At 36.0% G+C, this 23,499-nt stretch overlaps 1 protein-coding gene and 1 long non-coding RNA gene across 2 annotated transcripts; both read right to left on the bottom strand.

Moving 5' to 3' along the window:
- Nucleotides 1-1,183: 1,183 nt before the first annotated feature.
- Nucleotides 1,184-15,223, bottom strand: LOC127427353 (uncharacterized). The gene is made up of 5 exons (XM_051674918.1): nucleotides 14,661-15,223; nucleotides 10,543-10,633; nucleotides 7,872-8,153; nucleotides 7,707-7,757; nucleotides 1,184-1,621 (listed from the first exon to the last, which is right to left on the bottom strand). Exons 2-5 carry the CDS (start codon nucleotides 10,622-10,624, stop codon nucleotides 1,398-1,400), a joined length of 639 nt encoding a protein of 212 aa, XP_051530878.1. The 5' UTR covers nucleotides 10,625-10,633; nucleotides 14,661-15,223; the 3' UTR covers nucleotides 1,184-1,397.
- Nucleotides 15,224-22,197: 6,974 nt separating this feature from the next.
- LOC127427359 (uncharacterized) lies at nucleotides 22,198-23,499 on the bottom strand. The gene is made up of 2 exons (XR_007894933.1): nucleotides 22,807-23,499; nucleotides 22,198-22,434 (listed from the first exon to the last, which is right to left on the bottom strand). It is a non-coding gene; the product is annotated as an uncharacterized LOC127427359 (long non-coding RNA).

The raw sequence follows: 23,499 nt of genomic DNA, 5'->3' as shown, positions 1-23,499 counted from the left end.
TTGCCTCCCGATGTACGCTCAGACTTTGTCTAGTGCGTGGCATCGCTTTGTTTGGCATTGCTAATCATTCTCTCATCTTGTCTGTTGGTTGGCATGAGCGTATATTGCCTTGTTTTCTTGGCGATGTGCACTCATGCCATTCGGGTGTTTTGTTGTCTTGTGAGAGCAAGTGTCTTTGTTTTGTTTCTGCTTTGCCTCGTGTCTCTCTGTCTTGCGCCACACCCCACCTCCTTGTTTGATTATTAGTTAATTTGCCTCACCTGTCCCTTGTTAACCTGTTGATTTCTCTCCCTATTTTAGTCTCCCCTTGTGTGCTGTCCAATGCCAGTTCGTTTCCAGTCGGTCTTGTTGGTTGGTCATGTTTATGTCGGTCCTGTTCCCTTTTCCTGATCCCATCCTGGTTCCCCATTTATGTTCTGTCCCAGCCTGGATTATACTTCCTTTGTTTTACCCCCTTTGGGATAGTTTCAGTTTTTCCCTATTTTATTTGTAATAATAGACCTTTTGTGTATAACTCTGCTTTTGGGTCCTGAGCCTCTCTGCAACGTGACACTGGGGCTTGAAATAGGCCGAAGTTGTAAAAACATCAATGTATCTTTCTTATTCTGGGAAATATTATTTTCAAGTACTATTGTAATTCAACAAGGAGAACAAAGAAAATGGGCTTCTGGTACTGCACATAAATTCAAAGCAGTTAATTAAATACTTTCCTGTTTATTTATATGTATATTGACTGATATTTTAAAATCCTGTATTTGCCAATATCTCCACTCATACCTGCAGTACATAAAGGAATGTTTCACTTTCAAAATGAGTCTATTTATCCACCTGACCATTGTTCTGTTTCTCTTTTGAGGTGAACTCAACTGTATGTTTAATTCCACATTTCCGCACCTGCCATGACTGCCTTTCAATGGAGGATGAATGATGTGTTTTGGTTGGTACTTAAAGAAACTTTGAACATGAAACATTTTTGTCAAAGACCGAGACATTAAAATGTTCTTATATTCATTCATATGCAGTTGTTTTCTCTTTGAAAAACTAAACAATACATGATACATGCAAGGATAAAATAAATCATACAAACAGAGCAGCTCCGGGCAAGCCGCCCCAGCTTATAATACAATAGAGCTTTCGATGATAAAAAATAAAGAGTTTTAAGACAATAATCTTTAGAGTACCATAAGTCTTTATTTACTTCATTAAAATAGGGTTATTTTACAGAAACCAGAGTAAAACAGAAAACAGTGCTTGTACTTTTTAAAACGCACAAAGTCAACAGATAGTAGCATACGTTTATTCACATGGAGTTTTATTAGTCTGAAAGCATCATGGTCTTTCAGGAGAACAGAATTCACTCCTTTCACATTGAGATGCTATTAAACTGTTCTTTCCAATCATGTACTGTTATCATCATTATCCGCCTTTGTATCGCCCATTTCATAGTCCATATGCGATCCAAAAGGGTTGGTGCAGTTGTGTCTCTTCTTTTTATATTTGTTTGCTAAGAAGACGATGATGAGGAGGAGGAGGAGGAGGAGGAGCGTAAAACAGGTGATGCCTGCAGTATTATCAGATGTCTGATGTTGATTTTCCTTGGTACTAACTTCAGTATCAACTCCTTTAAAAAAAAAAAAAAAAGAATAGTCTGTAATCTCTATAGGAGCATTAAGTCTCTGTAACAAGATTATTTAAACGTGGAGTGTGTAATTTCTGGGCTATTAGTAAATATAGCTGCAAGCAGCGTTTAAGGTCCTTTAAGTACATATGCAACAGATATTAAGTATTAATAAGACAGTCCATTAGCACCTAAAACAATGACAAAGTGACAAAATGTTTTCAGAAACATCAGGTTATGTTGCACAGAGATATGGTATTTTTTACATTCCTGACTGTTATAGCGCCACCAAGAGGCATGGATGGGCATTTTTTTTTCATGTGTCCTCAGATTGACCTCCTACATAAGCGTCCAAACTTTGGTGATAATATCTCATTCCGAGTTATAACCATTAAAGTAAAAGTGGCCACGCCCACCATTGCAACAATGAATAGAAAGTTCAAACTTTTTTTGATCATTATTGATATTGGGACTCCAAAGATTCTTTCTGCACTGGTTTGGTTCCGATTGGGCAAACGGCCTAGGACTAGTCGAAAAAGTAGTTTTTTTAAATTATCGAAACTATTAAATTAACGTTTTGATTCACACTATTGGTTATTGAGGCAAAGTTGTTCAGAATAAGGAGATCTATCATAGGGACAAATAGGGCCTACCATGTTTTGTTCTGATCTAGAGGTCTGTATTCCTGCGGAACTCCCGCGGGACCCGATTAGATTTCTTTTGCAGCGGGATTACATTTCCGAGTTGCAGGCTGGAGCGAATGGAACTTACATGAGATGTGGACAGGAGCAGTGGTCAGAGAATAGCCTGAAACATCCAATGTGGATCTCTTTTTTATTTTATTAATAAATGAATGCGAAAAACAGACAAACAAAAAAATTATAATAGTTGTTTTTTACTAGAAAATGGTCAATTTAGTGTTAAGAAACCAACTTCAGGTGAGTCAAATTGGCATCATTTTCACATGTCATCTGATAATAGCAATAACAGAAAAAATGAAATGTTCTTTGTATACATTTGTTATCTATTTGTATGGATTTTGCTATATGTGGAAAACTAATGCGGGGTTGCGGGAATGGGAGCAGTCGGGAAGAAAATCATTGCAGGCAGAGAGCAGGTGAACATGGAGTTAAATTCAGCGGGAGCGTTCGGGTGTGGGATAGAAACTTGTGGGAGTGGGCGGGAGCAGGATGGAAAAAACAGTCCCGCACAAACCTCTATTCCGATCTGCCTTTTTTAACCATGTCTAATAGCTACTGAAAGTTGAATGGTCGATGGCGGCCATGTTTTTCAAGATGCATGACTGTCCTCATAGACCTTGATGGCACCTTGGACAAAGACACTGCATGCAAAATTTAAAGTAGATCGGACCAACAATTCCGTAGATAGAGCTGTTTTTACGTTTGTCATTGGTACAGCGCCACCAAGTGGCCGAGGTAAGAAAATTTATTTTTGTGTCCTCAGATTGTCCTTCTACATAAGTGTCACAACTTTTGTGATAATATCTGATTCCGTTCAAGAGTTATAACCATTACAGTAAAAGTGGCCGCACCCGCTTCGTACGTTTTGGCGTACCGTTATCTTTTTTTTTAATAATTATTGATATTGGGAATCCAGAGAAACTTTTTGCACTGCTTTGGTTCCGATCAGGTGAATAGCCCAGGACTATTTTTAAAAAAAGTATGTTTTTCGAAAAATCCAAAATGGCAAAAATATTTACATGGAGGAAATGAAATCTGAGATGGCCATTTTGTTCGTCTTGCGGCAAGGATTCAAATGATATAAGGCACTCGAGTCTGCAACATTCGATTCAAGCCAGTTCAGCACAAAACATGTTTGCCTTTGGTATAGCACCCCCCATAGGCAGATCAGGCGGTGAGTCCATGCGCCTGATTAGTGAGCAATAGTACTACCATCTGACCAAGTTTCATTTCTCTAGGCCTCATGGTTTTGTCTCCACGACCAGTTTTAGTGCAGAATAATAATAAAATTGAAACCCTACAATTACAATAGGGTTTCAGCACTTCATGCTTGAACCCCTAATGATTTATCGAAATGCTCAAGGTACATTTTCCAAAGACCTACATTTTCCAATGTATTGTATTTCGATTCATTTATATAAAACAGGGTTTTCTAGTTTATTAGTGTGTATTCAATATAAATTTCAAGTTTAATTCAATGTTGTCACCCTCTTTGTTTAACCATTAAGAAAATGAACCATGGTAATAGGTTTTTTTTTAAATTTATTTATATTTTTTTGGCAGAAACTATAGTTTTGAAACAATTAATCATGGTTTTACTACTATGATACTGTACCATGGTTTTACTATAATAATATTGTAGTAACCATGACTGTAGTAACCATTGTTAGTTTAAAAAAAAAAAAAAAATAAATATATATATATATATATATATATATATATATATATTTCTTTTTTTTTTCATTTTTTTTTTCATTGCAAGAGCAGATGTAATTCTTTTGCACAAAGAAAGGTCTTAATTATCCAAAATCCACAACAGATGCTGTTTGCACACTGAATGAAGAACAGACCAAGAAGTTCTATCAAAAATACATGTTTTATTTTAAACTTGCATAGTGGAATAAGTGCAATGTGCAGTGAGATAAAAACAGACCAGTGAGCAGATGTTTCAGCCCATAGCTTTCAGTGCTCAACTTACAAACAACAACTCATCCCTTTTATATAAACACATGATTAAAGATTGAAAGCAGCTGAGCTTGATCCAGATGACCTCTTAAACTTATAGAGCTCAATTACAGAGACTTCAACACAAAAGTAAAATAAATAAATAAATAAATAGCTGCAAGCAGCGTTGATGGGCCCAAGCACCATGGGTCCATTTCCATATGGTGGCTTTCGGAAAACAATGCATGAGGGACAAATGCATCTGGTCGATTAAACAAGTAACTAACATAATGGTTAACAACTTTGATGTGTGTGGCAATTAAATACTGTAAGCAGAATAATGTAACGCAAATGATCAATATGACCTCCATCTCCTCCTCTGCAATCCTCACCAATGCCCAGGGAAATTTCCATGCAATAATTGTATTTCCTGCTCACATTATATTAAATGTAAATCCTTCACACATCCGCACACTTAAAAAAAACATAAAATTAAGCAATTGATTACTTGTAAATCCACATGTAATACAGTGTATATATATATATATATATATATATATATATATATATATATATATATATATATATAATATGTTCATGTTCTCTGTTATTTTTTTGGCAAAACAAAACGTGCGTTACGTGGTAGAATCATTGAACACATGAGTGTCGTGAGGAGACAAGATCACACATCTTTTTTGCATCACTTTGAATCTGCCAAACAATGTCTATGGTGGTTACGGCCATGATCATAGTCAGCTTACCTTACAGATATATAGGGATGTATGTGCCCAACCTGTGTATTCCTTGGGATATCTCTTCTGTTCATTAAAAAATTATTAACTTCTGCATGTTTGATATTGCTGAAGGTCTTTTTAAATAGTTCTGGTAACCCATAAGTAATGAGTCAAGTGTTACCACATAAGTATGAAGAACTTACTAATGATGTGAACCATTATTCTAAAGTGAGGGTCATGGTAACACATTATTAATTAATGAGATCTTACTGTTTCCTTCCTTGGGAGTTAAAGGTTATCTGGACCATTATTCTAAAGTGAGGGTCATGGTAACGCATTATTAATTAATAAGATCTTACTGTTTCCTTCCTTGGGAGTTAAAGGTTATCTGGACCATTATTCTAAAGTGAGGGTCATGGTAACACATTATTAATTAATGAGATCTTCTTACTGTTTCCTTCCTTGGGAGTTAAAGGTTATCTGGGCCAATATTCTAAAGTGAGGGTCATGGTAACGCATTATTAATTAATGAGATCTTCTTACTGTTTCCTTCCTTGGGAGTTAAAGGTTATCTGGACCATAATTCTAAAGTGAGGGTCATGGTAACGCATTATTAATTAATGAGATCTTCTTACTGTTTTCTTCCTTGGGAGTTAAAGGTTATCTGGGCCAATATTCTAAAGTGAGGGTCATGGTAACGCATTATTAATTAATGAGATCTTCTTACTGTTTCCTTCCTTGGGAGTTAAAGGTTATCTGGGCCAATATTCTAAAGTGAGGGTCATGGTAACGCATTCTTAATTAATGAGATCTTCTTACTGTTTTCTTCCTTGGGAGTTAAAGGTTATCTGGACCATTATTCTAAAGTGAGGGTCATGGTAACGCATTATTAATTAATGAGATCTTCTTACTGTTTCCTTCCTTGGGAGTTAAAGGTTATCTGGGCCAATATTCTAAAGTGAGGGTCATGGTAACGCATTATTAATTAATGAGATCTTCTTACTGTTTCCTTCCTTGGGAGTTAAAGGTTATCTGGACCATTATTCTAAAGTGAGGGTCATGGTAACGCATTATTAATTAATGAGATCTTCTTACTGTTTCCTTCCTTGGGAGTTAAAGGTTATCTGGGCCAATATTCTAAAGTGAAAACACATTATAAACCATAACTTGACAGTTAGTAATGAATACTCAAGTGTTTATTCCTACATTTTATTCATTTTCACTATCAAACAGATAGTTAACAAACATTCACAGACATTCAAAAAAAATTCTGGCATTGAATTATGAATCATTTAAATAATTGAACATAACTGCATAGGCTACAAACCTTTAGCAGGATAATGGTTTTAATTGCTGGTGCTCACAGTTACTACATGTTTTAAAAGTCTTATCTCTTAATATAAAGTAAATAATAATATTATGTGTCTAAAGGACAAGTGTCAGAAAACAAAGAGAAAACTGGCGTGCAGCATGAGGTCGATTCCACATGTGTACGTCCGCCCTAGACAGCCCACTCTGTAAATACGTACAGTTTTTATCAAATTAATTTGACATGTTTCCTCGTTTGCTAATGTTTGGTATTAACAGAACAGAATGTATGTTAAAGTTTACCGCGTGCAGATCGTTGGGAGGGTGGAGCAAAATCGCACTTGCTCTTCTTTCAGTTTCAGCATGAGCATTGCATATGGCCAACCCTGATTGGATTAGAAGCTTGATGGACCAGGCACTCATTTTTTTTTCATTGGATTCATTGTTACTCAGAAAAAAATGCACTTCACATAAAATTAAACACTTCTTGTAAGATTAACCTACAGTATCTATGAAAAAAAAATCATTTTAAAAATGTTTAGTAAAAAAAAAATGTTGTGTATATTCAAGTATGTTTTCATTAAGTAATGAGTCAAGTGTTACCATGACCCTCACTTTAAAATAATTAGTAATTCCTTCATGTTTATGTGGTTACACTTGACTCATTACTTATGGGTTACCAAAATTATTTTAAAAAGTCCTCCAGCAATATCAAACCTGCCAAAGTTAATCATTTGTAATGAACAGAAGAGAAATCCCAAGGAATACACATGTTGGGCACATACATCTGTAAGCTGACTATGATACTCTACCAGACACTGTAGCCATGACTTAGAGAGCTGTTATGTTCATAAATTACTTCCAGCAAAGAACACACGTGAGGCGCATGTTTCTCTGAAGGCATTTCATGATCATGTTCACAATAAAAACATAAGCATTCACATTTTAGACACATGTTAATGTTTTGATTAGTAATTAATTAGTAGTTATTTTAAATTAGCCATAGTTAGTTGATGGTTCTCAATGAGGCAGATCAAATTCAGTAATTATTGATAACCTAACAGTGAACTACCTCCGTCATCAGTTCACTATTACTTACTGATTGGTTAATCATGTTTCCATATTAGTTAATAGTAGTAGCTAAAGTGTTAAGATGGTACCTCTCATTAAACCTGCATTAATTCCTGCATAGTTACCTATTAATGACGGACCATTATTCTAAAGTATTACCCATTTTGTTTTTTTGTTTTTTGCTCTATGCACCTGAGGATATACAAGTCCTATTTGAGTGCAACAATTCTCTACCTATAAGGGTCTTAAGTAGAAATTGATCCTTATGGTAACAACGATACTTTGCAGTGTGAGCAATGTTCAATAATTAAATCTGAACATGCCAAATACCTTTTTGGGAAGAAGCAGAAGTGGTATTTGTAGCGCTGTCTTTTACGAACTCTGCAAATATTTTAAAAACATTGTTAATAGATTCATAATAGATATACATTTGCAAAAAAAATCAATTAAAAAATTGCATAATAAATGCCAATGTTACGTTCAGCTGATTCCCACCTGTTATGTTCACAGTGAAGTTTGAAGTTTTCCATTCAGTGTTTGTTTGCAAAAAGAATTTGAATTTTGTTGTACGTTTTGCTTTCGGAGTGTAGGTACATGTGAAGTTCCTCTGGTCACAGGAATAATGTTTTCTACAGAGTTCTGTACCGCCATTGATTGCGTCACTAAACATGCAAAATTGAATGCATAAATCATTGCTCTGAGTGGAGACTCTACAGATAAGAGTTACATTTTCTCCCACCGTTCCAGTTATGTGTTCACAGGTTATTGTACTGAGATCTGAAAAATAAGAGTTTATATCGATTTAATATAGCAACAAAAGAAAAATACTAATTTTACACATCTCAAGATGTGTCAGTAGATTTAAAATACTGAGACTTTTGAGTTAATTTTCAATCCTATTCAATTACAAATTCTGTCATCAACCAAATCCTGTAACGATGTAAGACATGGTATGAGTTTATTTGAATATAAATAAAAACAAAAGAGACAGTTTTTAATGTAATTTATTAAGTAAATATCAAAATTAATTTACATTATTCATCATCCTCATGAGTCAAATGAATTGAAAGGGAATTCTTCTCGTCACTACAAGGCCTTGCTTTCAATAGAAATATACTTGAAATAATGAATAACAAACATTACATAAACATTAAGTTTTAAAATACATATTGTGCAATTCAGTGATGATATACAATATAATAAATGGTATTGTGCTTTAATATGAGGGCATTCAACAGCTTCATGACAACTCGTAATAATTTGTATGAAATGGTGGACTCGTAAGATATTGTACGACTTATAATATATATTTTATTCATATTGAAATATTAAAATATGAAGGATCATTCGTTATGATGGATTGTGTTAAAGTTTTCCATGCATTTGTGTAGTTTTTTAATAGATTCAAAAGTATACGCCTAATCATTGACATGTAGAACATTGCAAAATTGCCAGAGGCATCTATAAGACTAACAGATCTATAAATAGATACAAGGAAAGTGTAATGTTCTGTAAGAACAGAAACTATGACATGAAGTGGTTTTCCAGCAAGAGGACAACTGAAGAATTGTTTGGTACATCAGACAAGGATGTGGAAGTAGGGGTGATGACATCTGCTTGATTTTACCATTAATAAACTCAATAAACACAGGGGCTAGTTGTCACACAGGGGAGTTGTCACAAGGGCTATATCTCAGTAAGGTTTTTAATCAAAACTCCAGTTACACAAATATGTGTTTTCTCTAGGTTTTGATGTCTGTTTTAAACACCTAGTTCACAAACTTAACTGTTAAGATATTTTAATAGCTATTGGGTAAACAAGTGAACCCAGCCTGATCTCATGAAGAACACCTGAGCAAAACAAGATTATGTACCTTATTAGATATTTCGCTGCAGTTTCCCAATGAAATATCCAGCGGGGGGCGCCAAAAGCGAGTGATCAGAGGTTTTAAGGTTCATGTTAGATGGAGGTTTTAATGAGTAAACGTACTTCCCTAACCTAAAACTTTAACCCAAATCTAACCAATACTCTCCAAAAAGCAAATGCTACATGAAAAGCACATATTCTGAAGCAACCACGTCATTTTGTGTCGCTTCCATGACACTTTCATCTCACGTGTTAGCTTGCATGTTTGACTGGGCACGATCCGCGGACTTCCGAGTTCAAAGTCTAACACTCTTTCAGGTGAGCGACTGCAGAAGCTCCTCAGATTGGAATAAGTGTATAAACGTATGTGAGTGTGTAATACATAAGCTTTAAAATGTATAGTTTTTCAAATTATACGTTATAAAAGTGTTTCTATATCATCGTATAGCAGTGTGTGAGTAATAGTGTGAAAATAAGTGTTTGTAAATTCATAATCAGCTGTTGTAGTTGTGATTTGTGTGAAAGTGAAAAAACACACAGTTGTTGTAGCATCTCTACTGTTCATTTCACCAGGAAACGGCTGCGAAATGTAGAAAGCGGCACGCAGGGGCGGACAGGCCATAGGGAGACCCGGGACTTTTCCCAGTAGGCTGGCCACAGAAAGGGGCCGAACGGGCCGCTATAAGCTGAAACGGGCCGCGATATGCAGAAATGTCAGGTACTGGCAAGTTGTCCGTTTTTTATTGGGGCAAGTAATGTGTTGTCATACTATTGGGGCATGTTGTCACAAAATGCACTGCATTTTTTTAATTGGGCAAAATTGGTAGAAATTGCTTTTTGTAGTCAAGATTTTGAGGTATATAGTTATTCAGAAATTTACTTTAAAAATAAGCCTAGCCTGAGAAATATTCACTGGAGGAAAAAGTGGGACAACTAGCTCCGGTCTCACCTCTAATGTCTGGTAACACTTTATGCATTTCTGCAATGCCGTTTCATGTGGACTTCACTGACCTCTAGATCTTTCTCTCTCTCTCTCACATACACACACACACACACACACACACAAACACACACCTACAACATGGAGCAGCAAGGAAGGCAAAGATTCTTCCCACTCTTTATCTACCCGGCGATGACTTAAGTTATTTCTGGATCACACGTTTCAGTAAGCCTTCATACCGACCCATTCTACATGTATTACTTCCCCTACCTAAAGTAATTGAAGTGGAATTTTGTTTAACTTAAGAGAAAGTGAACTCTTAAGAATCCAAGCTTTCCATGAAGAATGTATTCTCTTACTATCATCGTTGTCTTCACAGACAGCACTGAAGGTCCAAACCAGTACGAACAGTAGGCCTGCATGGACTGCAATAGCAATCATGGTTTACTTCTGCAGTAAAGGAAAGACAAACATTTGCATCTTAATTTAAAGGAATGTTCTGGGTCCAGTTCAAGTTAAGCTCAATCGACAGCATTTGTGGCATAATATTTGATTTTGACTTGCCCTCCCTTTTCTTAAAAACATAGAAAAAAAAAAAGAAGCAAAAATAAGGGTTCCAGTGAGCCATTTCAAATGGAAGTGAATGGGGTCAATCCATAAACGTTAAAATACTCACTGTCTCAAAAGTATAGACACAAGGCTTAAACGATATGCGTGTTAACATGATTTTAGTGTGATAAAAGCACTTACACATATTTTCTGTGTCAAGTTATAGCCAATTTTACAACTTTGTTGCCATGACGATGTAATGTCAGCAAAGCCTAAAATGACTAAAATTACTGTAAAAATGACGATTTAAACAACTTTTCAAATAATACACAAATTTCAACAGAAGAATTCATGTAAGTACTTTTATAAAATTATAAGTTTCACATTTCTGCCTTAAAACCCTCAAAAAATGTGGCCCCATTGACTTCCATTGTAAACGCCTCACTTGCAACCTCGATTTTTGTTTTTTTTAAGAAAAAGAGGGACTAGCCGAAAAGTATTTTTGTGGTAATCAACATTATGCCACAAATGCTGTTGATTGAGCTAAACTTGTCCTGAACCCAGAACATTCCTTTAATGCATCTTATGATAAATTGTGTTTGACAACCACAAAAAAATATCGGTTTTCAAAACATTCAACCAAAAAGGTCCGTGAACCTTCGGATAATTTGTTTTCTCGTTTTTGTCTTCAAAACGAAATAACCAATAAACTATTCATTTATCACATTTCCGTTGTAGGGCTTTACTGGTTGTTTAGATCAGTGTTACTATCAGAAATAATTAATAATTAATAATTATTTCTGTAGTTATTAATTAATATTTAAATTAATTAATTGGATCTAACTCATTAAAACCTCATATGGGACTCCAGTAAATGTAGTGTGCTACGTTTAGGAGCAAGTTTGGTTATTAGCAATAATTAATAATTATCAAAGATAATTATTAATGATTAAAATCAGTAGAACATTGATGAGAATCAATGTTTGCTTTTTTTAATCCTTTCAACAATTATCAAAGATAATCGTTAATTGTTAACATCGATGAAACATTAATTAAAATTAACACTAGCTTATTGATCATTCCAATTCAATCAAAGATAATTATCAATTATCAAAAATCAATAGAATATTAATAAGGATTAACATTGACGGGGCACCACCCTGGAATCAGGGACTAATAACCAGATAGTAAAACAGTCTCAATATTAGATTGTTTTCTTAGGAAAATCGACATCCGAAGAATATCGATTTTCGGGAAAAAAACAATGAATGAAGGTTTGAATCCGAGCACTGACATCCCGTCAGCATGACACAGGCGTATGCAAAACAAACCAAAACACTTCTCTTTGTAATATAAACAAAAGTTTATTTATGCAGTAATATCAATTAATGATTAATACAATGCAGTCAATAAACTTCCGACTTACAACTACAAACTAAACAGTGATATGATTAGATGTGGAAATAAAAATAATCCTATAACAAATAAGGTGTGTGTGTGACAGTGTGTGTGTGTGTGTCAGTGTGGTTAGTAAGACAGAGAGAGAGAGAGAGAGAGAGAGAGAGAGAGATGAGACGATTAAGTGACAGCCCTAAAGCTGATTTCGTGATAGCTGGAGAGAAAGCAGCTGTGCTTATCACTCAGAGACGCGGTTTTACGAGCGGGGCTCATAAAAGTCCTGCGTTATTTGACTCTTTAATGGATGAACTCAGTTTCTGTTTCACCCACGATGGCGAAAATGCACAACAATCCAATTTGCTTGGACCACAATACAGCAAAACAAATTTGTGATAATTAATACCCTGAGTATTAATAATGAGTGGACATGACGGTCCGTAAACTGTACAAGTAAAAACCTTGAAACACAAGAATAACACTATAATATTTTATCTCTGCCCTGACGTAACCTCTTACTTGAATCGCATGAGGACACAGGTAGAATGTGTTTTCCTCCGTCCTTTAACTTTGACCCAGTTCCTTGAGGCTCGTGTGATGACGGGAGGCCGTTTCCTCGCTCTGTCGGTGGGCGGTACGGCTGCTGATTCTCGGCGGGCTGGCAGAGAACTCAGAAATGTCGACTTGATTGAAGATGGAAGAGAAATCTTTAATCTCTTCACTTCTGTAGGCAAACGGATGAAGATGCGAATTGCTCGGCGGTCTCCTTCGGATCCGTTAGAGTGTTCGGTTGAACACAGAGTAATCTCAACTCATCCAGCGAGATGGAGATTGTATGGCTACAGTTTCAAGTCGGACATTACTTCCTTAAGCCACGAGGTTGCACCGGAGAGAAGCAAAAGCTACGTCTTTATTCGGTGAACGAAGTCGCTGGAAGCAATTCTGGACGCATTTCAGAATTATTTCAACTCCTGATGATGTCATGTTTGAGGGACGTTCTGTTGTGTGCCTCATCCAATAGGAGTTGAGAGCTCGATCCTTTAGTGAGCAAGGCTTCATGGATCTGTAGTCTGTTTTGGACTCCCTTTGTTTGATTTTGGCGCAATTTTTATCAGTAAAATTTACGACATGGAATGTGTGGGGGCTGAGTTAGGTTTTTACGACTGTGTTAGGCCTGCCTTTGTCTTCTATCTGAATACATGAGGCCCAACATCGTTATCTCTCTTTATCACATCACAACAATTTATGTTTCGCCTCAATCCGGGTGGCGGAGAACGAATCTCAGTTGTCTCCACGTCTGAGACCCTCAATCCGTGCATCTTATCACATGGCTTGTTGAGCGTGTTACCGTGGAGACCTAGCGTGTGTGCAGGCTCACACTATTCTCCACGGCATCCACGCACAACTCACCACGCACCCCACGGAGAACGAGAACCACATTATAGTGACCACGAGGAAGTTAACCCAACGTGACTCTACCCACCCTAGCAACCGGGCCAATTTGGTTGCTTAGGAGAAATGCTGGAGTCACTCAGCACTCCAGGGGTGGTAGTCAGCGTCTTTACTTGCTGAGCTACCCAAGCCACATTTTACTTGATTTATATAAATAAAAAAAGTCATTAGACCTACTTATCTGAACCGTAAAACGGCTGAATCCATAGTGTAATTGCTCACCAGTAAATACAAATAACCTATTGATAGAGGAAGATTAATCTGGACTGAACCTTTTTTCCACTGCCTAAGTCAATCGAGCTCCTATAGTTCGAACTGTGCATATAGCCTATTATGGATGGCTTTATGTTTGTACTCATAGGCTACCTTTAAAACTGAGCTGTCAATGACATTCCGCAAACCACGCACAAAAAAAGTCGGCTAAATTCATAAAAGCATCCTAACATAGCCTTTGTATGTCTAAAGAGAATTGTCTTAAAAAGAGGCTTCAGGAGCACAAGTTTTGCACAAACTGTATGTAGCAAGGGGCCGTTCAGACCGAACACGTTCATGCACTTAAAAAATAGATGCAGCGCAACGATCAGACACGAGACGCGCATTTAAAACTCTATGTTCTTATTAATCTGAAACAGCTAAAAAAAAAAAAATGCCCGTCTAGCGCATGTTTACATAAAAAAAAGTCTGCAAAACACGTTCGGTGTGAACGGCCCCTCACTTTCAGAAATGTACAAAGCAGTCACCATGGTGATACCCTTGTTTTGGGTACATATTCCCAGAGGGACAAAACACATGTACTTTTAAAAGTCTTATTGCTGTCTTTCCACAGAGTATTTGCAAAATGTAAATCTAAAATCCATTAAACAATATTATTTTGAAAATAACGTGTGCTATTCAAAACACAAAAATAAAATGTAATATCTCAAGATATTTCAGACAAAGTCCATTTGCAAAACATTTAAATAAGTGCATAATAAAAACAGATCAACATATACGTCATACCCCTAGGTGGTTGACAAGTCAATATAAAAGAAAATATTTTCCTGTTGGGTGGTTACAAATTAAAGAGTTACTTTGCACTTACTGTGTAGACTATGTGTCTTCTACCTGATGAAGGTTCATTCCACAATGATGCCTCTGCAGGTCACATGAGAAAATACATAAGATAGCCCTTTAAAATGTCACTTTCAGAAAGACTCAAAAATGAGGATGTGGCTCTGCACATGTGTGGTTTCTCACGGGATAAGAGAGAGGAAACATGAGCACTCCTACCCCTCTGCTGTAGGACACACTTCTTTCCAGAAGAAACCGGGGCTAGCTGTTACTACAGAAGATGTCACAAGGGCTGTATCTCAAGGTTTTGCATCAAAGATCCAATTACACAATTTACACCTAGTTCAAAACCTGTTTAAATAGAATACCTTTATCAATTCTATGCTCCAGACCTTTGCTAAATTTCCAATATTACCATATTTTAATCATAATTCATCAGACAAGGGTCAACTACAATGAAACTACAGTTTAATAGAAAGGTTGAAATGTATTCTCAGGGTGCGTTCCATTCGGAAGTGATCTCATGCCCTGTTCCCTTTGACTTTACCTTCCACTGTGAGAGCTTAGGATGGGTGAAAGGTGTGGGGCTTGAGTCATCATTAAAGTAACCATCATTCATAACTCATTTTTTAAGTCATTTTCATTGGAAATTCGGATTGAAACAACCTTACAGCATGGCTATCATAATTGTTCTCTTCCCTTTATGCCGTTTGGGACACATGGTCAATCTCAGCCTCTCAGGACAAGGTCCATGCTGCCCTTTTCCACAAAACAGTTTAGTGTATACTGTGTTTGTTATGCTCCTACAATGCTGCATAAAAGAGGTCCGTACGACACTTATGCAATATTCAAAATCTTCTAATGCCATACAATACTTTTATGGGGAAAAGCCCAAAAAGGTATTCCCTGAAAATCTCATCGACCACCCTTGCTCTCTAATCTTGTTAATACTTCTGCACGTTCATACTTGATGAGTTTGCGATACTAGCGAGAATGTCACTTACTAAGGACTCATACCCCAGTCCTTAGCATAACAAGTGCAATGCTCTATCAGTTGAGCTACTGCATAATTTGATCACACTCAAACAAGCTTGTAAATGTAGTTAGTTATGTAATGCAAATGTTCAAATGAGTCATGCACTAAAGTAATAGTGTTTAGATGTCATGAGATAGCATTGTGTGAGAAGCAGGGTGAAAAGTAAGTGTTCATGAACTTATAATTTGTCGTTTTACTCGTGATTTGTATGAAAGTGATAAAAGTTGTTGTTGTTGTAACGCTTCTAGTTGCTGCTGCGATACGTACAATGAGCCAGGTAAAAATCATTTAGCAAAAATGTATGTGTAATAACATGATTCTATGCGGTGTCTTTTTACTCACATTCTCAAATCAAATCAATATTTCATTCCCATTAATTGTTTTAGTTGTTAAGTAGGCATGTAACTTGTGAGATACGTCAGTCAGGTCATTCGTGTAACAGGGTTTTGGTAGATTGCATCACACAGTAGTTTATTTTTTTGTCTTTGGGTTTGTTTGCAGATAGGAAACATTTACTTTGTGAATTTAGTGAATGTTAACTTTTACTGACATGTTTCCCCATTATGTACTCTGTGGTGAAACTTTCACCTGTAAATGTTTTTACTTCTGCTTTGGAGGTGTTGACATCTAAATGCTACACTTCCTGCACTTGTGAACTTTATCAGAATTTAAAAAAAAACTAACCCAAGATGACAAAATCTGTAAGCCTAAACTAAAATCATTCAACCCCCGAATCTAATTCTATGTCTCTTACTGTATATCATCAAATGTCTCAAGCTGTCCTTCTGAATTTGTCCTTGTATAACGCTTTACACAAATAAATAATGCAAATGAATAATGTGTTGCCTTACTGGTTTTACTGCTATAACGTCAACATGTGATGATAAAGTTTAATGAAGAAAAGAGGATTCAGAAATTGATCTTTAGAGAGTATCAAAAGTCTTTATTAATTTCAATGCATTGTATAAAACAGTAAACAAAGAGTGATGCCACACATGATTGAATTGATTAAACAAACATTTCTTTAAGAAGTTAAAGCTATTACCACTTACTAAATACAATATCATTGATAAAGGAGCCTTTTTAAAAACAGGACAGAACCAAACAAATGAACATTTGTATACAGGCTTTATTTAAGCCATTATCACAACACAGTAATATTTCACAGAAATCAATATAAAACAGAGCTTACGCTTTTTAAAACATATTTGAAGTATTATAATCCTTTAATTTCTTGAACAATAGAGAGTAGCTTGTTTTCTTTCTGTACACACGTATAATGCCCTCTTTTTTTCACATGCATTTACACTTTCTTTCAACTGATGACTCAGTATGTTTTAGAACTCAACGAAATGCACCATGAAAGTTTTTCACAGCATTCACTTGAGAAGTGCAACAAAACTCACTGCTTTCACATGATTGACATCTATGCAATGCTGAATAATCCCGGCTGTCATTATGTCTATGCCATGAAAACACTGTGGAATCCAGAAGAGTTGGGACAGTTGTGTTTCATCTTTCTGTAAATGACTGCCATTATGACGATCGTCATGATGAATAAACTGCTCACAACTGCAGCGACGACAGCGACATTAGACCTTTGACCACATGATTCATCTTGTTTATTTGTCCCTACAAAAGAGAACAATCTGTTCAGACACTATTTAAACTGCGTGATTCATCATAAGATTCTCATAAGAGTGAATTCAATGTAATCTACTGTATACAAAAGCATCACAAATAATCTATTTCAGGACAGTGTGGAAACGCTGCAATTATCAGATATAATACATCAGTTTCATTCTTACATTTTAAACACTAAAATAATGTATTTTCTGTCTTTGAAAGTTAGGAATATGCTGACAAGTAGTTAAAGAGCTGTTTTCTAGTTTGCAGATGATCTGTCAGAGTAAACTGTGGTTAATAATTATAACGATTAAGTTAAACAATACCTTCATCGACGAGCGCTTCAACTTCATTTTTAGGTTCTGGAAAACAGATTATAAAATCCTGGTTAATCGAATCCAAATACATTTATTCAGTACATTTGCAAACATTTATTGCATGATAACATTAAAAATAGTTATACTGTACCTATTATATTCACACTGAAGTGTGTTTCTTCCTTATCACACGTTGCTTGTAAAAATAATATGAATTGTGTTTCCATGGTTTTATCCGGAGTGTAAAAATGTGTGATGTTATCACGTTCACATGAATTGTTAGGCAGATACTTTTTATAGATTTCCTTATCATCTGCATATTTAAACTTATACATTGTAATGCAGCATTCCTTGGACTGCAAAGAGATGCTGCAGGAAAGGGTTATATTATCCCCCACAGTTCCGGTCACATTTTGACAAGTTACTTTCCGGGAATCTGAAAAAGAACAGTTTGTATTCATTTAATATTGCAAATGAAGAAAAATACACATTTTACATATCTCAAGAAATTCAATGAATGCAACATATCCAGACATATTGTGCTAGTTTCCATGTCAAGATGAAGGAGTTATCAAAGTGTCTGACTCTTGCTATTAGTGAACTGATCCAAAAATAAATTTCTGCAGATTACATTTTCAAATTTAATGGATTTCTGGTTGCATGACCACTATTTATTACACTATTTCTAAAAGGCTGTGTTTATGTTTTATATACATTTTTCTAGAGTTTCACTAGCTTTAGGATTGTTTGCCACTTATTCTGCTTAGCTGCAAAGTAAAATTACCATTTAATCTATATTAAGCCAAGTGGAGAAATTTCATGCAATTTAACGCTAGTCATAAATTGGACGTGGCCCCTTTAAGAACCAGAGTTTTGTGACACCCGCTTTCTGACACTCTTTCGTGTAGAGATGTGAGAACATACGCTGTGCAAGAGAGCTCCCAGTTTTATTCATCGGTTGAGAATTCTTGGGACAAAATGCCTATAGATTGCATTAAATATGCGTTCAGAAGAGTCGTATGTTAAAACTGAGTGTTTGTTATGGGTTATTATTTATGGATTGCATGTGTGGAGTTTGACTATGTTTTGCATACACTACATGCAAGGACTGGGTATGTAAATTTAAAATCATAATAAATAAACACGTAATACATGTTTATATGTGTAATGAGAATTTCAATGTTTAAACTGTTATACATATCCTTAAAGCCTGGTTAAAAAAGCTTTGAGTGATTTAAGTATGTGTTAAATGCGTAAAATGCTGTGAGTGTTTAAGCATGTATTAAGTAAGTTTTGAAGAATATGGGTAAGCTAATGCCCTGTTTGTATTATCCTTTGATTTGGACATTAGCCTCTACCGTATTTCATTTTCACATTTCATTTTTATATTTCACTTTTTGTATTTCATTTCCTTTTCTTATATATACGGCCCCATCGACAGCTGTTCTTTTTTCTGTGTTTAACAGCCGTCAGAAAAAATTCCCAAATCCTATCCTATCCTATTGTATTTATTTTGAACCCACCAGCTAAATTTATGATCACCAATACAATAAATAGAAACAAGGGAAGTGTAATATTCTAGAGAAAGGAGAACAGAAGATATTACATAATGTTTTCTTTCAGATAAGAGGGTGACGTGTCTAGAAGGATGTTTAGGAGTGATGTTTGTTTTATTACTCTATTAAACATTTCTGCACATAACAACTATAGCCTTCTGAGTGTTTACCTTTTATCATCTGCATTAGATATAGTTTACTGAGAAATCACAAAGTCCAAAAGCCCTTTTTAACAATGGAGTGGATTACTGATGAGATTGTTTACTGGTCTATGTAAACCCCTTGCTTTTTATGTAAACAAGTGTTTATTGTTTTAAATATGGAAGTATAAACATATTAATTGCCGAAAGAAAATGTATTGTTCCTTAATGAACATAATGCATTTTCCTCCATTCATTCAGCTATTATTTATTAAAACTTCAAACAGTAAGAATGCATCTCAGCTTTATTTACAGGAAGCAACTCGCACTCGCTTTTGCTTTGAAGAAGCGTTTTTTGCATGTCCATGAATCAAACTGGACTCAAAGCATTTTACATCTGTCTTATATTTAGTAATGTCTTCCTGCAGGGCAGTTTTCCAAGAACAACATATTCTCTTACCAACATTACTGACTCCATAGACAGACATGAAGATCAAAGCCACAACATATACCTGCACGACACCTATGGTACTCATGGTTTCGCTTCTGCAATAGAAGAATTACAAACATCTATTGTTAAGTGAAACATAAATAATAAGGAAGTACTAAAGAGGACAACAAGTACTCAGGGATACTGACTTACTGAGAGCTCAGCAGAAATGCCAGAATTTAGGAATCAGCAAAAGTTTGCAAACTTTCAAAGCTTAAAGACGTTACAGGACATAATGCATCTTGCATGATTTGCATTCGATTGAATACAGAATCTGCTAACTATACAGTAAGAAAGCTATTGCATAAATACTCTTCTACGTCATGATTGAACTTTGAAGTGATTAAGCACTTTGCCTGTCCTGAAGCAAAGCAGTCACCTTTAAATAACACCTTAGGTCTAAACATGTGATTTAATTACTTTCACTTAACATTGCTTATTTGTGTTTATACTGACACTGAATTCTTCAAGAGTTGAAATTATTTTGCAAGGCATCACATACCAAAATGAGTGCAAAATACAATAGCAAAACCACTGGATTTATTACAATAAAACACTGAGATCACATGAATACACTCTTACAAAATGATGACAACTCTAATCACTAAGTATCTATTTTCAAAGGTACTTTAGAACTATTTGCAAAACAAATCAGAATAAAAATGCATGCATTTAAGATTTTCCTGTAATTGGTTATAGACTGGTGAGAATACTTACTGTGTATGTGAGTGTCTTCACAGGATATTGAATCCAAACTGATGTTCCCCCGGTGACACAATCATATAAATACTAAACTTTCACTTTCAAGATGACTAGCTGCCCTGCCTGCTACATTAAGGAATGGCTTGGACTCATGCCACATTTACTGCGAGACCAAATGTCATTCACATACACTGAAAATGTTTGACCATCAAACACTGACAGTGGGCGTCTATTGTTTTATCGCATCCTTATATGTATGCAAGAAACTCGTATGTGAAAGTTCTACCAGATATCATCAAAGCAACAGACATCTGAGCACACATGTCCTAAACTGCTTTAAAACAAATGATAACTTCTCCATCATCACATTGTTGAGACTGTGTCTGGTCTCACTGGCAAAAGGAAAACAAATAGCTGCAAGTGACAATAACAGACACAGTGGCATGCACATCTGTATGGTTGAACAGTTTTTTGGTCTTAGCAACCTTGCTGTATGAAAAGTAGGCAATGAGATGGTCAAATGCTAAGAGAAGATTTGCCATAACTGGTAACTTTATAACATTTGAGTTGGTGGTGCTGGTGCTGTCACCATGTTTATGTTGTATTCTCAGAGCAATGCGGCAATATGCAAAAGCATTGTCAAGATAAAATCTCATCTAATATTTTGCATCCTAGCCTGCATATTCAGTAATGTATTTCAGGGTAACATGTCGAATGACAGAAAAACATTTGGTGACTTTTGTGAGGACTGGACTAAAGATGTCCTGAGCCAATTTTGGTAGAGATTGGACAAATCTGAAGGAAGAGCCATAAGACAGTCATGTGGTTGACCTTAACAAACTGAAAATGAAAATTCTCTCATCATTTACTCACTCTCATGTCATCCCTGATGTGTTTGACTTTCTTTGTTCAGCAGAACACAAATGAAGATTTGAAGAAAAATATCTCAGCTCTGTAGGTCCATACAATACAAGTGAATGGTGGCCAGAACTTTGAATCTCCAAAAGCCCATAAAGGCTGCATAAAAGTAATCCAGAAGACTCCGGTGCTTTAATCCATGCCTTCAGAAGAGATATGATAGGTGTTGGTGAGAAACAGATCAATATTATTTCCTTTTTTCCCCCGTTTAAATCTCCACCTTTGACCAGCACTGACCAGTAGGTGGCAATATGCACAAAGAAAGCTAATTGCCAAAAAACAAGAAGAAGAATGTAACTGTAATGGTGGAGATTTATGGTAAAACATGACTTAAATGTTGATCTGTTTCTCACCCACACTCATCAAATCACTTCTGAAGACATGGATTTAACCACTGGAGTATTATGGATTACTTTTATGTTGGCTATATGTGCTTTTTGGAGCTTCAAACATTTGGCCCCCATTCACTTGCATTGTATGGACCTACAGAACTGAGATATTCTTCTAAAAATCTTCATTTGTGTTCTGCTCAAGAAAGAAAGTCATACCTATCTGGGATGACATGAGGGTAAGTAAATGATGAGAGAATTATCATTTTTGTGTGAACTATCACTTTAAGCAAATAACTTTAACCTACTTTACTGGTTACACTGCTATAAGTTACTTGTGATGATAAAGTTTGACAACAGAAAAGGGGATTTAAGAAATTCATCATTAGAGAGTCTTTATTAATCATATTGCACTTTATAATCGATAAACAAAAACAATACCACACCTTTCGTATATGTGTTACTGTTTATTATAAAATATATTTTATAAAATGTATAGAAAATAAAATAAAACCAAAAGCAATTTCCAAATTTAGGCTATATTGCCCCAAAACAACAAACAAACAAATCACAAGACCTCAGCCATCCTAACAATGGACTCTTCTCTTTGTTGCGGTCAGGGAAACGCTTCCACTCCCTGATGGCCAAAACAGAGAGAATGAGGAGCTTCTTTCCCCAGGCCATCCGTGTCCTGAACCAAGGACAATACCAAGGACTAGGTTCACTATTCAACACCACACACTTGAAGCAATATACACTCTACATTATCATATTATTATCTTATCATTATTATACATCTACATGTTTAGCCTGTTGCAGGTCAACATTACTGCACAATTGCACTTTACCTTGCACATGTACACTGCTACCACCTCTACATCTGTCATTATGCACTATTTCATATTCATATGCATACTTTGTACATACAGTATATTTCTTCTTTCTCCTATTTTACTGTGTTTTTTAATTGTGTGTTTTTTTTACTTCTATTTCTACTCATCTCTCTCTCTCTCTCTCTCTCTCTCTATATATATACACTATATTGCCAAAAGTATTCGCTCACCTGCCTTTACACGCATATGAACTTAAGTGACATCCCATTCTTAATCCATAGGGTTTAATATGACGTCGGCCCACCCTTTGCAGCTATAACAGCTTCAACTCTTCTGGGAAGGCTTTCCACAAGGTTTAGGAGTGTGTTTATGGGAATTTTTGACCATTCTTCCAGAAGCGCATTTGTGAGGTCAGACACTGATGTTGGACGAGAAGGCCTGGCTCCCAGTCTTCGCTCTAATTCATCCCAAAGGTGCTCTATCGGGTTGAGGTCAGGACTCTGTACAGGTCAGTCAAGTTCTTCCACACCAAACTCGCTCATCCATGTCTTTATGGACCTTGCTTTGTGCACTGGTGCGCAGTCATGTTGGAACAGGAAGGGGCCATCCCCAAACTGTTCCCACAAAGTTGGGAGCATGGAATTGTCCAAAATCTCTTGGTATGCTGAAGCATTCAGAGTTCCTTTCACTGGAACTAATGGGCCAAGCCCAACTCCTGAAAAACAACCCCACACCATAATCCCCCCTCCACCAAACTTCACAGTTGGCACAATGCAGTTAGACAAGTACCGTTCTCCTGGCAACCGCCAAACCCGGACTCCACACTCCTAAACCTTGTGGAAAGCCTTCCCAGAAGAGTTGAAGCTGTAATAGCTGCAAAGGGTGGGCCGACGTCATATTAAACCCTATGGATTAAGAATGGG

The sequence above is a fragment of the Myxocyprinus asiaticus genome, chromosome 36 (assembly GCF_019703515.2).
Source record: "Myxocyprinus asiaticus isolate MX2 ecotype Aquarium Trade chromosome 36, UBuf_Myxa_2, whole genome shotgun sequence".
Classification (NCBI taxonomy): domain Eukaryota; kingdom Metazoa; phylum Chordata; class Actinopteri; order Cypriniformes; family Catostomidae; genus Myxocyprinus; species Myxocyprinus asiaticus.
Note: the sequence above shows the minus strand (reverse complement) of the source record. Positions and strands in the feature narration are given on the sequence as shown.